Source organism: Pan paniscus, chromosome 2 (genome assembly GCF_029289425.2).
Source record: "Pan paniscus chromosome 2, NHGRI_mPanPan1-v2.0_pri, whole genome shotgun sequence".
Classification (NCBI taxonomy): domain Eukaryota; kingdom Metazoa; phylum Chordata; class Mammalia; order Primates; family Hominidae; genus Pan; species Pan paniscus.
In genome coordinates this window covers 42,039,636-42,054,607 of record NC_085926.1, presented here as the reverse complement: position 1 = coordinate 42,054,607, position 14,972 = coordinate 42,039,636, and the positions used below count along the sequence as shown (strand labels likewise).

General features: G+C 44.4%; 1 protein-coding gene across 1 annotated transcript in view; it reads right to left on the bottom strand.

Annotated features, from left to right (window-relative positions):
* LOC134729922 (proline-rich protein HaeIII subfamily 1-like) overlaps nucleotides 1–14,972 on the bottom strand; it is a 129,076-nt gene that overhangs the window by 25,224 nt on the left and 88,880 nt on the right. Inside the window, exon 3 of the mRNA XM_063602693.1 lies at nucleotides 2,797–3,093. Within this exon, the coding sequence (XP_063458763.1) occupies nucleotides 2,983–3,093 (111 nt within the window). The 3' untranslated portion in view covers nucleotides 2,797–2,982. The remainder of the gene's footprint in view (nucleotides 1–2,796; nucleotides 3,094–14,972) is intronic.

Below are 14,972 nucleotides of genomic sequence, written 5' to 3'. Positions count from 1 at the left end.
TGTCCTTTCCCCTCCAAGGTTCAGCCTGGCACCCTCCTTGGTGCCCTACTGTGCTGTGCTTATCATTGTGCTAACCTCGGTGTACAGCCAATTTCTACTCACTCATCTGTCTCCCCAACTAGACTAAATTCTTAGGCAGCAAAGAACCCTTGCCCTGGGGTCCTACAGACCTGGATGCAACTCCTGCCACTCAGGAGTTTCACCAAGGTGCTGAACCTTTCGAGATTTAGACTCTTCACTTACACAAAGAGGATAATAGTACTCACTGCACAAATCGACACAATTGATACACCCAACAAATGTTCACTGAGCGCTGGCCACAGGCAGGCACTACGTTAGTCACTGGATTCAGGAGTGTGCAAAGTAGACACAGAGTTTGCCCTCCGCGACTTTAGTCTACTGCAAGTTTGGGAGACAAAACACAAATACAGTAGCTCAGCGGATGGTTAAGTTTGGGGGGAAAAATTAAGCAGGAAAGGGAGATGGGGAAAGGTGAGGCAGATCACTCTGTATTGGGAGGGGGTCACAAAAAGCATCAAATAAAATGTCACTTGGAGAAGGAAGAGGGGGTCATAAGGATATCTGGAGTTAAGGCAATCCAAAGACCCTGAGGCTGGATGTGCCTGGTGAGTTCAAGGTTAAGTGAGGCGGCCAGTGTACCTGGAGCACGGAGGGCACAGAGGAGGCAGGTCAGCGGGGCAAAGAGGGATTCCCGTCATTCAGCCCCTTCCTTACAGGTCTCTATAGAAGGGGAGCTCACTGGAAGTTTGGAGGAGAGTTAAACCATCTGATTGTATTAAAAGCCAACTCTCATGGCTGAGCGGAGAAAGAATTTTAGGGAGGTAAGGGTAGCAGTAAGAGGCCCCACTGGGAGGCCAGTGCGGTCATCCAGGTGTGAGATGGGGGTGGCTGGGACACAGTAAATGCTGGGTAGATTCTGAACATACTCTGAAGATAGAGCCAACAGAATTCTTGACAAACTGGGGTATGAATCGCAGAAAGGCAGAATCACAAATGCCTCCAAGGTTCTTGGCCTGAGCAACTAGAATAATGAAAGCACCATTTACAAGGATGGGGAAAACCCTAAGAAAAGCAGGTGCAGGTGGAAACCAGGAGCTCATTTTTGGTCATTTGAGTTTGACATGCCTGTTAGACATCTAAGTGGAAACTCATGTGGAGTCAGTCTGAGACATCTGGCCTTAAGGAGGAAGGGCCAGGCTGAGTACAGAAACCACCGAGTGGCCAGTATAGAAGGCGATTTTAAAACCTGTGTGCTGGGTGAGATCAAGTGCTGCACAGGTGCGCACATAAGAGCAAAGAGGCGGAAAGGCTGGGCCCCGGGCCCTTCAATGTTCCCAGGCTTGGGAGAAGAAGAAACGCAGCCACTGAGGCAGAAGAACAGGGAGAGTGTGGGGACCCAGAAGCCAAGTAAAGACTGTACTTCCAGGACACAGGACTTGGCAACAGTGTGAACTACCACTGAAAAGTGAAGTAAGGTGAAGGCAGAGGACAGACCCCTGGACTGAACCAGGCTGTCAGTGTGGTGGGGCATGAGCCTGCCTGCAGTGGACTCCAGAGAGAACGAAAGAAAAACTAGAGTAAGCAAACAGAAGAGCAGAGACACTGGCCTGCAGGAAACACGGGACTGAGAAGGATTCTGTTTCCGAAGAGGGAGATCATAGCATGTTTCTGCACTAATAAGAAAGACCCAAGTGCAAGGGGAAAAGAATGATGCAGTAGAGAAAAGGGAGATGTTGGAACTGTGTCCTTCAGGGGGCAGGCAAGTGGGAGAGGGACTCAGTCACAAGCGGAGGACAACACGTGTGGGCCACTTGACAAAAAGGGAGAGGAGGTGTGTGGGGGCCTAGCACAGCAGCTAGGCACCAGGCTGGGACCCCCGGCTTTCTCTGTGCCTTTCTGTATCCAGGAAACCCCTGACACACAGGAGGTCCTCAAGGCTTAACTGGTAACACAGAACCAAAAGAAGCTACTGGAAGCCAACTTGCATATATTAAGCTGTCATCAGGCATTACTTCAAACAGACAAACAAAAGCAAACACTGCAGACAAAAATGAGAAATTAAGCAAACTTCTATATGAATGCAACTGGATTGAGCTATAATTTTGCCACTTGCTGCTGTTATGCACACCATCCTACACCATTTCCATTGAGAGCCCTCTCTTGTGCTAGCTTCAAGCACTTGTCTCAATGCTTCCTTGGGGAAAATAAAAAAGCAATAGCTCTACTACTAAGTGCCCGCACAGATGTTAGGTGATTACCACCTGGGACACTGAGTTATGTCTGACACAGGTATCTGTAAAAATCCATGTCTGTGCAAATCCTGATGGTGTACAAAGGGCACTCCATGTAGTTTTCTGTTTTTGCATCCCACAATGACAGTGCATGTTATTCCCACTACACCTGTCTTATATCTGAAGAAGCTGAGTGCAAAGAGAGAAGGAAGGGTTCAATACACTGAGTGCCTGTGATGGGCCATGCTTGCTGCTCAGGTTTGGATGTTACCATCTTTAACCTTCATGACAATTTAGTGAAATGCTGTCTACCTCTCAGTCAGGATAGTAGGCCAACAACTGACACAAGTTACGAAATGGTTCACTGGCAGAACAGATTCTGGATTGGAGGTCTCACAATCCGAAAGCTCAGAGTCTTTTGCACTTTGGTGGTTCCTCTCCACATACCTCCCCAAGACCCTCCCATGTGGCTGCATTCCTTCCCTAGTCCTCAGTGACTGAAACCTCCCTCCCTTCCTCCCTGGCAGGGAAAGGGCCCCCATACCAGTAATGGTGCAGGCATCCCGGTACCCTCTGTAGCTGGGAGCATCTTCCACAGCCTCGCTTATGTAGTGTTCCTCAGGGATGCCCAGGCTGCAGGCTAGGACTGCATGGTTGCATGCCTCCGAAGGGGGCACGGAGTTGGCCAAAGTGTCGTCGTGCAGAGCTGTGGCGTCCAGCTTGGCAGGTTTCACGGGGAGGTGCCCACTGCCATTGGGGGCCCCACTGCCAGAGTCTGGGGCAGTTGGGCAGATGGCCCCCGGTAGTTCTGGTGCACCAGCAGGGGCTCCTTACAGGGAATCTATGGGACAATTGAAAGAGAGGGGCACAGTTAGAGCCTATCGATAAACCTGGACAATCTTTAGAAAATGAGGGCCCCGGGATGACGTGCGTTCAGACTGCGAATTCTGAAATGCGTTTCTCTCAAGTCAAGGCATCTCCAATCACATTGCTTAGTTTCAATAAAATAACTGCAGCAAAGTTCCATTCAACTAATCAATATTGACCAAAATGTGGAGCACATGGCTTCATTTGCTTACTGAAACCTGCCTTGAAGCAGCTCTAAGCAAAGAAACACACTGGAGCACAGCTAAAACCTGTATTCCTACAGGATTTATACACACAAAGAGAGGTAACATTTTTATTTGTATATTGAATTACATAAGATATGTTTCTCTTAAACTCTTTCAACCACAATAACTTCTCAACTCTCTAAGAACTTTAAGGTATGCCCCTACCTTAAGCTACAGTGAGAAATTAGGGGACTCCTTTAAGAACCTGATGAAAATGGCTGGACACGGTGACTCACTCCTGTAATCCCAGCACCTTGAGAGGCCGAGGTGGGCGGCTCATTTGAGGTCAGGAGTTCAAGACCAGCCTGGCCAATATGGTGAAACCCCATCTCCACTAAAAATACACAAACAAAAAAAAAATTAGTCAGGTATGGTAGCGGGCACCTGTAATCCCAGTTACTCAGGAGGTTGAGGCAGGAGAATTGCTTGAACCGGGGAGGCAGAGGTTGCAGTGAGCTGAGATCATGCCACTGGGCTCCAGTCTGGGCAACAGAGTGAGACTCACCTCAAAAAAAAAAAAAAAAAGAAAGAAAAAGAAGAATCTGATGAAAACTACAGACTCACCCTCATTTAAAATCTGACTAGGACGAAAGATAACTTCTGAGAAAAGATGGCATGTGACATAGGCTGCTGAACACTCCACTCTGCGCCAGCAACAGCACACCTACATGCAGGCGATTTCCCACACATTTCAGGAGTGCCGCTGCCTCACCTCGCAGCGTACCTGCACACACACCACATGTGTACACACAAAATGTCAAACAGGAGCTTAATGAAAAAGGAAACCTACAAAACATTCCTCAGCACAAGAGATCTCAAAGTGTGGTCTGAGAATCCCTGGAGTTTCCTGAGACTAGTTCAGAGGGTCTACAAAGTCAGACACTCTCGCTCTCACTCTTTCATGGATGTACAGTGGAATTTTCCAGAGACTACATTATGTGTGATGATGCCACTGCTCTGAAAGCTAATTAATGGAACTTTCATATCCGTGTGGTTTTACATCTTATGTTTCAATTTCTATTACAATACATATGAATCAACAGAATCATTTAAATAAAAATGCTTTAGGAGGCTCAATAACTTTGAGGCGTCCTGAGACCACACCCACAAAAAAAGTGTGAGAACCACTGCTCTAATAAATGATGCATTATCGTTTGTTTAAAAAACACATACACACAAAAAGAGAAAGTTAATAGACATTTCACCCAACATGGTAGAGTCAGTTCTGAAAGAAAACTACAGCCCTGAATCTGTGACCTTTTTCCCAACAGGTTTATTTACCAAAATACACCAGGAATTCCTATTACAGGCTGAGTATCCCTTAGCTGAAATGCTTGGGAACAGAAGAGTTTCAAATTTTGGATTTTTGACTGGGCACAGTGGCTCACACCTGTAATCCCAGCACTTTGGGAGGCCAAGGCGGGCAGATCACTTGAGGACAGGAGTTTGAGGCCAGCCTGGACAACATGGTGAAACCCCATCTCTGCTAAAAAATATAAAAAGTAGCTGGGCATCGTGGCGCATGCCTGTAAACCCAGCCACTCAGGAGGCTGAGGCAGGAGAATCACTTGAAACTGGGAGGCGGGGCTTGCAGTGAGCCAAGATCACGCCACTGCACTCCAGCCTGGGCGACAGAGCAAGACTCTGCCTCCAAAAGAAAAAAAAATGTTTTTTTTTCAGATTTGGGGATATTTGCCTTATACTTACCAAGTGAATGTCCAAAATCCAAAAATCTGAAATCTGAAATGCCAATGAGCATTTCCTTTGAGTGTCATGTAAACACTCGAAAAGTTTGAAATTTCAGATTTTCACATGAGACATACTCAGCCTGTATAAATGAACTCAGCCCAGGCAATAAACTTCCTGCCCTCATTAACATGAAAAAATAAATATGAAAATGGGAAGGATGGGTAGGAGAGTCTGTATATCCCTGGTGAGAAAAGAAAGTTAACAAGAGAAGCTTGGAACCTTTAGGAATTTCTGCAAAACAACATGTAGATAAAACTGGATTGGCATAAGGAAAAAAAAAAAAAAAGAAAACGGGATTGTCACGCCTAGTCAGTGACTCAAATACAGATGAATGGATAAGCTGCCTCACTAGAAAAGCCTATAATCCTCAAGAAGAACCCAGAACATTCTAGACAGCAGAGGGCTGAGCAGGATGAACTAGAAGACCCCCAAGAGTCACCAATGATGGTAGAGGGTCCAGGATGGGAATTCACCGGCTGAAGCCAAGGAAAGCTGGGCACTGCCACAACCCACCCCCAGTGGGGCCCAAGGGGGCTTCTCCATGCTGGGCAAGTTGTGATTCTTGGTCTGGAGACTGACTTGCTGACTAGAATCAGTGCATGAAACTCCATCAAGCTGCATTCTTTACAATTCATACACTATTTTTACACTTTTTTAAAAATATGGAGTCTTACTATGTTACCCAGGTTGGTCTCCTGGGTTTAAGTGATCCTCCTGCCTGAGCCTCCCAAGTAGCTGGGATTACAGGTGCACGCCACCAAGCCCAGCTCTCATATACTTTCTTTGTATGTCTATTTCAATTAAGTGATGAAAAGATTAGTGAATGCAGATACCGAATCTATAAATTAGCTTGAGAAGTCATCCCTAAACCAAGAAGATAAAAAGGCACACTGATGAGAGTTCCAGAAAAAACAAAAAAGTCTTAAGACAAAAAGAGTAAAGTATATAAAAACATTAATTTTAAAATGATTTTCTAGAGATGAAGACTTACACCTTTAAATCAAAAGGTTCTACACCAAGACCCAGACAAAATCAATGAAAAACTAATAATAAACTCTTGGATATAATCTAGTAAAAATTTTAAATTCCAAAGATTTAGATAAAAATCTGACAAACATTAAAAAGGTATCCCCACGTCTCTACATGCCGTACCAGTGGGATAATTCCTCAGAATTTATTTATTTATTTTATTTATTTATTTTTTTAAAGACAGGGTCTCATTCCCATCACCCAGGCTGGAGTGCAGTGGCACAATCACAGCTCACCGCAGCCTTGACCTCCCGGGCTCAGGTGATCCTCCCACCTTAGCCTGTAGCTGAGACTACAGGCGCACACCACCACACCCGGCTAATTTTTGTATTTTTAGTAGAGATGAGGTTTCGCCATGTTGCCCATGCTGGTATGGAACTACTGGACTCAAGTGATCCACCTGCCTTGGCCTCCCAAAGTGCTGGGATTAAAGGTGTGAGCCACAGCACCCAGCCAGTTCCTCAGAAATTTAAGTGAAAGATAGTCACATAAGACTTCTATACCCAATTAAGCTACTGTTATACACAAAAACAGTTGGCAGATATTTAGAAACTCAAAGACCCTGATGGTCCTGAGGGGCTCCAAGTCTGCTGATGACACCTCATGGGCTCTCACTAACACAGGTCACCATAAAGAACTCAAAAGGTGAGGAAGACATGGTAAAGTAAAACTGGCAGGGAAATTAAACCAGGAACACTTAAAATCAACATGTAAATAATGCACTTCATTCACAGACCTAAAGCAGATAGCCCAAAAGAAAAATGGGCAAAGGATATAAAAATTCCCTCCCCCTGCCAAAACACAACACACATACACACCCAGTTTAAGGAAACTTCACAGCAATTTTAAAAAAAACAACAACAAAGATTTAAAAAATATAACGATGCTCAAGTTCACAACTGATTTAGGAAACTTATAGTCTTATGTATTACTGGAGTAAGGCGAGGAGTATACATTTGGAAGAACAGCCTGACAAAATTTACTGTAGCTCTCAGGCTCAAGTATATATAGGTCAAAGATGTATGGCACAGTGAAATGCTACAACCTAACAAGCCACAACAGAGGATCGAGTCATTAATTATGCGACAGCTATCAACAAGTCAACCAAGCCAAGAGGAAGTGTCAGAACAGATATTAATGTATCAACATAGAAAGATGCTGTAGGCAGAAAAACAGTAGATGATGAATGTGGTCTTGAAAAGGTTTTAAAATGCATTAACAAATTGAACCCTCATTCAAGCCTTCTTTAACTTGTACTTAGACATATTCTATCTGATCCATACACAGAAGTTGGAAATACTTTCTCCCTTTGCAAAATGCAATTGTTCTTCTGAAAACTAAGACAGTTTCATTTAAATCAATATGATTTTGGTTTTTTTTTTTTTTTTTTTTTAACAAAGGCTCTAATATGTAAAGATTTCTCTGGTTTTTGTTTGTTTGTTTTTTGAGACAGGTTTTGTGCTCTGTCTCCCAGGCTGGAGTGCAGTGGCGCAATCTCGGCTCACTGAAGCCTTGGCCTCCTAGGTTCAAGCAATTCTCCTGCCTCAGTCTCCCAAGTAGCTGAGACTACAGGCATGCACCACCACACTAGGCTAATTTTTGTATTTTTGATAAAGACGGGGTTTCACCATGTTGGCCAGGCTGGTCTCAAACTCCTGGCCTCAAGTGATCCACCCACCTCAGCCTCCCAAAGTGCTGGGATTGCAGGCATGAGCTGCCAGGCCTGGCCCTAATATGTGAAGATTTCTTAAAGAGGTTTTACAACCAAGCTTTATATAACTTTCGCTTTCACTACCTATAAAATGAGGGAGATGGCCTAAATCATGATCAATAGCCCTAAATCACTACTGTTTCTCCTCCTAGTATCTATGTTTCCATTTATAGCTGCCAGACACTTAACCCAGAAACATACTGCTACAAAATAAATATTTTAAGTATAAGCACTTCCTGAAAAAAACAAAATTTGGAGACATCAGCAAATGCTCACCTCACTCAAGACTCAAAAGGGAAACACAAGCCACAGTTCTGAAATCCAAAGAACACTTTACATGTACAGCAACTGGCAAAGCTATTCAGAAGCCTGAGAGGCCCCTCTTGAAATGACAAAACTAAGCTTTCACCCAGTAAATTCAAGTGGAAAACAACCAAATTTCTATTCGTAGAAAAACAGTTATAAATTATGGCACATCCAAACTACTGAATTCTGTAAAATGTAAGGCACTTATCCATATAAGGCACTTACCTCTGTGTCTAGTACAAATTAGATTCTCAAAATAATTACTGTCATTAACATTATAATTTCCAGATTCTCAGAATCTGGCACCTTTCTTGGTTCTACTATAGTATTCATATGCCAGCATTTCCAAACCTACTTTACTATGGATTCTTTCTCCACATACCTATCTACATGGCATTTGTTTCATGGAGTACATTTTGGGGAATGCCTCTCTAGCTCAGACACAAGCTTCATGCATTGTCCATCGACCACCATTTGTCCAGGGCTGATCTCCCCCAGAAAATTGTGAGCTCCTTGAAAGCATGGACCGGTGCTGGCACATATTAGGTACTAAGTAAATGTCTGTAGAATAAATAACAACAAATGAAAGAAGGGGTTTGGTGCAAATAACTCTGAGGATCCCCTGAAGCTTTAAAGCCCAGGTTCTATCATTTATACTGGAATCAAAGGGTCTAAACTCCCAAATTTCACACTGCTAACCTTGAGGACTAACAAAAATCAATGAAAACCACCTGAGGGACTCCTAAGTGTTCCAAGTATGCAGACCACAGCCCATGGGCTCTCTAGGCTGGCTCGAGTTTAACCTTACTTCATTTTCAACACAGACCAATATACATCAAATGTGGCTCACAGTGGCCAGGCCCAGTGGCTCACACCATAATCCTAGCACTTTGGGAGGCCCAGGCGGGTGGATGGCCAGAGCCCAGGAGTTCAAGAGCAGCCTGGGCAACATGGTGGAACCCTAACTCTACAAAAAAATACAAAAAATTGACCAGGATTGGTGGCATGTGTCTGTGGTCCCTGCTACTAGGGAGGTTGAGGTGGGAGGACCACCTGAACCCAGGAAGTTGAGGCTGTAGAGAGCCATGAGTGTGCCACTCCACTCCAGCCTGGGTGACACAGTGAGATCCTATCTCAAAAAAAAGAGTAGTTTAATAGTCAAACATGTAAAATGACCCAGATACAATTCAAGGATCAGGAGACCTCATTTATAGACTACTCAAAAGCTGGTTTGTAAGGTCTCCACCCACTTTCTAGCTTGAAGAATGAGTCACAGCATGTGCCCTCTGGGGACACCCAGGAATTTGTAGGGCAAAGGTGACAATCTTTCCCCAAGGTGCCAGCCTAACTTCACTCTAATGTAAACAGGCATTTCTGAGGTTTCACAGGGGCTCAGGAACAAAGTATCCACTGCCCTGGATGTTCTCTGGCTCCAGCAAACCCTGGCACACCAGGCAAAAGGCTTCTTTCAGGCAGAGGAAACAAACAAGGCTTAAGAAAAGTGAGAGTGGATGGCATGGCCCTGAGAGATGAAAGCGCCTCTGTTTAGTTTACTGAATTCTGCCTAGAGAGCTGCAGGAAGGCAGGATTTTTCTTAGCAGAGGAGTGAGAAATTCTGCAACCAGGTCAATTTTTCAGCAAAAGAGGTGCCAGGAATAGTAGTAGGATAAAGTATACATGGAAGCTGAGCCTGGGGTGGGTGGCCCAGGTCCCCTGCCCCACTCTTCTCAACTCAATGATCAACAATTCCGGCCCCCAGTTTGTCAAGAGTACTTAACGCATGGTTGTTCAACGTTATGCCAGTTTGCTACTGAACTCAAATTTGCTGACAAAATACACGTGTGCAAGTTCCTAATATTTTCTCCCCGCTACCCTCAACCTATGTCATTTTTGTGACTCAGAACCTGAACTAAAACTCAAAGCTGTGTGACACTGAGGAAACTGTGTTATGTCCCTGGGCCTCAGACCCCTCATCTGGACAAGGAAGGGATCGAGCAACCTTCAACACACTGCCTTCCAGCTATACCACTCCAGGAAGTACAAAAGAGGGCAGGTGGAAATGCAGAAGGATTTGTGCACCCTGGTAAGTCCTTCTCCACTCCCTGGTGCAATGATTGTGAAACCATTCTCACCCACACACAGGTAACTTCCAGTAGGAGATCACGAGCAGACAGAGCTGCCCTTTGTAAACAATAAATCACTGATTTTGCAAGGGGTTAAAAAAACAAACAAAAAAAAAGGAGCTTCCAGCAGGGCGCAGTGGCTCACGCCTGTAATCCTAGCACTTTAGGAGGCCGAGGAGGGCGGATCACCTGAGGTCAGGAGTTTGAGACCAGCCTGACCTACATGGCAAAACCCCATCTCTACTAAAGATACAAAAAAATTGCCAGGCATGGTGGTGAGCACCTGTAGTCCCAGCTACTTGGGAGGTTGAGGCAGGAGAATTGCTTGAACCTGGAAGGCAGAGGTTGCAGTAAGCCGAGACCGCACCATTGTACTCCAGCCTGGGCAAGACAGCAAGACTCTATCTCAAAAAAAAAAAAAAAAAAAAAAAGAAGGAGCTTCCTTCACGACAAACTCAGAGATTGTAAGGAGAAAATGAGAACCAGAGCACCAGGTTGAAGCCCAAAAGGTGACAAAGAGAAGTTAGTCCTGGGTGATCCGATCCCCTCCATGGCCAGCCAGGTACCTGAGCTTTCAAGGTTTCCTCTTTCTGGGCAGAGGCATCTGATATACCAAGGGATTTTACTCAGCAATTCTAAACAAGCAGGTCCAAGTATGGCAAAAGTTTTCAAAAAGGGACTAATTGTTCTCCGGGACTATGTCAGTGTTGTATTACTACTGTAACAAATTGCCACGAATTGAGTGGCTTGAAATAATAGCCATTTATCAGATCACAGTTCCATATATTGGAAATCCAGCATGCATCTCAACAGGCTCCAATCAAGGTGTCACAGGTGTGAGTCCATTACTGGGGGCTCTGGGAAAGAACTGATATCCACACTTATTCAGGCTGCCGGTCTAATTCAGTTCCTTGTGGTTGTAGGACTGAAGTCCCTGTTTCCTGCTGGCCGTCAGCTGGGCACTAGACTTTGTTCCTGTGTTCCTTATGCTTTCCATGAGCTCCTGGAGGCTTCTCTCCAGATTTTGCAAGTGGCTCCCACCCACATTCCAGAGCCAATGACAGCATATGGAATCCTTTTCACACTTGGAATTCCATGACTTCCCCTTCTGCCTCATCTTTCTTTCTTTCTTTTTTTTTTTTTTTTTTTTTTTGAGATGGAATCTCCCTCTGTCTCCCAGGCTGGAGTGCAGGGGCCTGATCTCGGCTCACTGCAAGCTCCGCCTCCCAGGTTCACACCATTCTCTCCTGCCTCAGGCTCCCGAGTAGCTGGGACTACAGGCACCCGCCACCACACCCGGCTAATTTTTTGTATTTTTAGTAGAGATGGGGTTTCACTGTGTTAGCCAGGATGGTCTCGATCTCCTGACCTCATGATCTGCCTGCCTCAGCCTCCCAAAGTGCTGGGATTACAGGCATAAGCCACCGCGCCCGGCCTCTGCCTCATCTTTCTAACCTCCTCTTCTGCCTTCCTTTTCTGTTTTTACAGGCTCAAAACACGGTGCCCACTTAGATCATCCAGGACAATCTCCCTATCTTAAGGTCAAGGGATTAATAGTTCTAATTCCATCTGCACCACACAGTCCCTTTACAGAAGTATCTAGATCCGTGCTTGACTGAATAACTAGTGGGTAGAAATCTTGAGGGGATGAGTTTAGATTTGCCTCCCACAGGGGCCTTTGATTCTGAAGGCATAAACTGTCTCTGGAACCCCCATGTTACCCCAGCCTAGTGGGAAGGCAAACCAGAGTCACCTCACAGCCATTCAGACCCTTTGCCCCAGAAGGTCAGATTTAGATCTAACATACCAGACAGGCCTGGATTTAGTCCCACCTCAACCACTACCTACTGACAGCAGCCTCTGGCCAGGTTCTGAAATTTCTTTCGTCTACAAAACGTGGTGCCACCACCCACTTGTTAAGCTGCGGAAGAAGCAGACACAACGAAAGTGGGTGGCTGCCAGGCCTGGGATGGTAGGTCTGAAACTGGATAAAAGTCTGAGACGCTCTCTCTCTTCACAGACAATATCATTCTATACTTAGAACACCCCACAGTCTCTGTCCAAAGGCTCCTAGTTCTGACAAATACTCTCAGTAAAGTTTCAGGACACAAAATCAATGTACAAAAATCAGTATCATTTCTATACGCCAATAATGTCCAAGTTGAAAGCCAAATTAAGAACTCAGTCCCATTCACAACAGCCACAAAAAGAACAAAATACCTAGGAATACAGCTAACCAAGGAGGTGAAAGATCTCTACAATGAGAATTATGAAACATTGCTGAAAGAAATCAGAGATGACACAAACAAATGGAAAAACAGTCCAGGCATGGTGGCTCACGCCTGTATCCCAACACTTCGGGAGGCCAAAGTGGGTGGGTCACTTGAGGTCGGGAGTTCAAGGCCAGCCTGGCCAACATGGTGAAACGCTGTCTCTACTAAAAATACAAAAATTAGCTGGGCATGGTGGCACACATCTGTAATCCCAGCTACTTGGGAGGCTGAGGCAAAAGAATTGCTTGAACCCAGGAGGCAGAGGTTGCAGTGAGCCTAGATCATGCCACTGCACTCCAGTGTGGATGACAGAGCAAGACTCTGTCTCGAGGTAAAAAGAAAAAAAGAAACACTTTCCATGCTCATGGATAGGAAGAATCAATATAATTAAAATAACCATACTGCCCAAAGCAATTTACAGATTCAATGTTATTCCTGTAAAACTCCCAATGATATTCTTCACATAATTAGAAAAAAACTATTCTAAAATTCATTTGGAACAACAAAAACAACAAAAAGCCCAAATAGCCAAAGCAATTATAAGCAAAAAGAACAAAGCTAGAAGGATCACACTTACCTGATTTCAAACTATACTACAAGGCTACAGTAACTAAAACAGCATGGTACTGGTACAAAAGCAAACACATAAATCAATGGAACAGGTTACAGAGCCCAGAAGTAAAGCTGCACATCTACAACTATCTGATCTTTCACAAAGCCAACAATAACAAGCAATAGGGAAAGGACTCCCTATTCAATAAATGGTGCTGGGATAACTGGCTATCCATATACAGAAGATTGGAACTAGACCCCTTCCTTCTGCCACATAAAAAAATCAACTCAAGATGGACTAAAGAATAAAATGTAAAAGCTAAAACTATAAAAATTTAAGAAGAAAACCTAGAAAATGCCATTCTAGACATGAGCCCTGGCAAAGATTTCATGACAAAGACTCTAAAACCAATTACAACAAAAAACAAAAATTGATAAGTGGGATCTAATTAAACTAAAGAGCTTCTGCACAGCAAAAGAAACTATCAATAAACAGAGAGCCCACAGAATGGGAGAAAATTTTTGCAAACTATACCTCTGATAAAAGTCTAATATCTGGCCAGGCCTGGTGGCTCTCACCTGTAATCCCAGCACTTTGGGAAGCCGAGGTGGGTGGATCACCTGAGGTCAGGAGTTCGAGACCAGCCTGGCCAACATGGTGAAACCCCATCTCTACTAAAAATACAAAAATTAGCTGGGCCTGGTGGCAAGCACCTGTAAACCCAGCTACTGGGGAGGCTGAGGCAGGAGAATCACATGAACACAGAAGGCAGAGGTTGCCATGAGCCAAGATCGCACCATTGCACTCCAGCCTGAGCAACAAGAGGGAAACTCCATCTCAAAAAAAAAAAAAAAAAGGTCTAATATCCCAAATCTATGAGGAACTTAAACAAATTTACAAGAAACAAAAACGTTTAAAAATGCGCAAAGGAGGCTGCGTGCAGTCACACGCTTGTAATCCCAGCACTTTGGGAGGCTGAGGCGGGTGGATCACCTGAGGTCAGGAGTTTGAGACCAGCCTAGCCAACATCATGAAACCCCATCTTTACTAAAAATATAAAAAATTAGCTGGGTGTGGTGATGGGCACCTGTAATCCCAGATACTCGGGAGGCTGAGGCAAGAGAATTGCTTGAATCTGGGAGGCAGAGGTGGCAGTGAGTCGAGATCGTGCCACTGCACTCCAGCCTGGGCAACAGAGCAAGACTCTGTCTCAAAAAAATAAAATAAAATAAAATTTTAAAAATTTTAAAAATGGGCAAAGGCCATGAACAGACACTTCTCAAAGGAAGACATACACATGGCCAAAAAGCATATGAAAAAAAAGCTCAACATCACTAATCATCAGAGAAATGCAAAGCAAAACCACAATAAAACACCATCTCACACTAGTCAGAATGGCTATTAAAAAGTCAAAAAGTAATGGATGCTGGTGAGCTTGAGGAGAAAACGGTATGCTTATCCACTGCTGGTAGAAATGTATTATAAATTAGGTCAGCCTCAGTGGAAAGCAGTCTGGAGATTTATCAAAGAATTTAAAATAGAACTACCATTCAACCCAACAATCCCATTACTGGGCATATACCCAAAGGAATAGAAATCATTCTACCATAAACACATATGCACATGTATCTTCATCGCAGCACTCTTCACAATAGCACTTGAGCCCAGGAGTTCAAGACCAGCCTGGGCAACATAGTAATACCTCATTCTTTTTTTCTTTTTTTTTTTTGAGACTGAGTCTCACTCTGTCACCCAGGCTGGAGTGCAATGGCGCTATCTCAGCTCCCTGCAACATCCCCTTCCCATGTTCAAGCAATTTTCATACCTCAGCCTCCAGAGTAGCTGGGATTATAGGCGTGAGCCA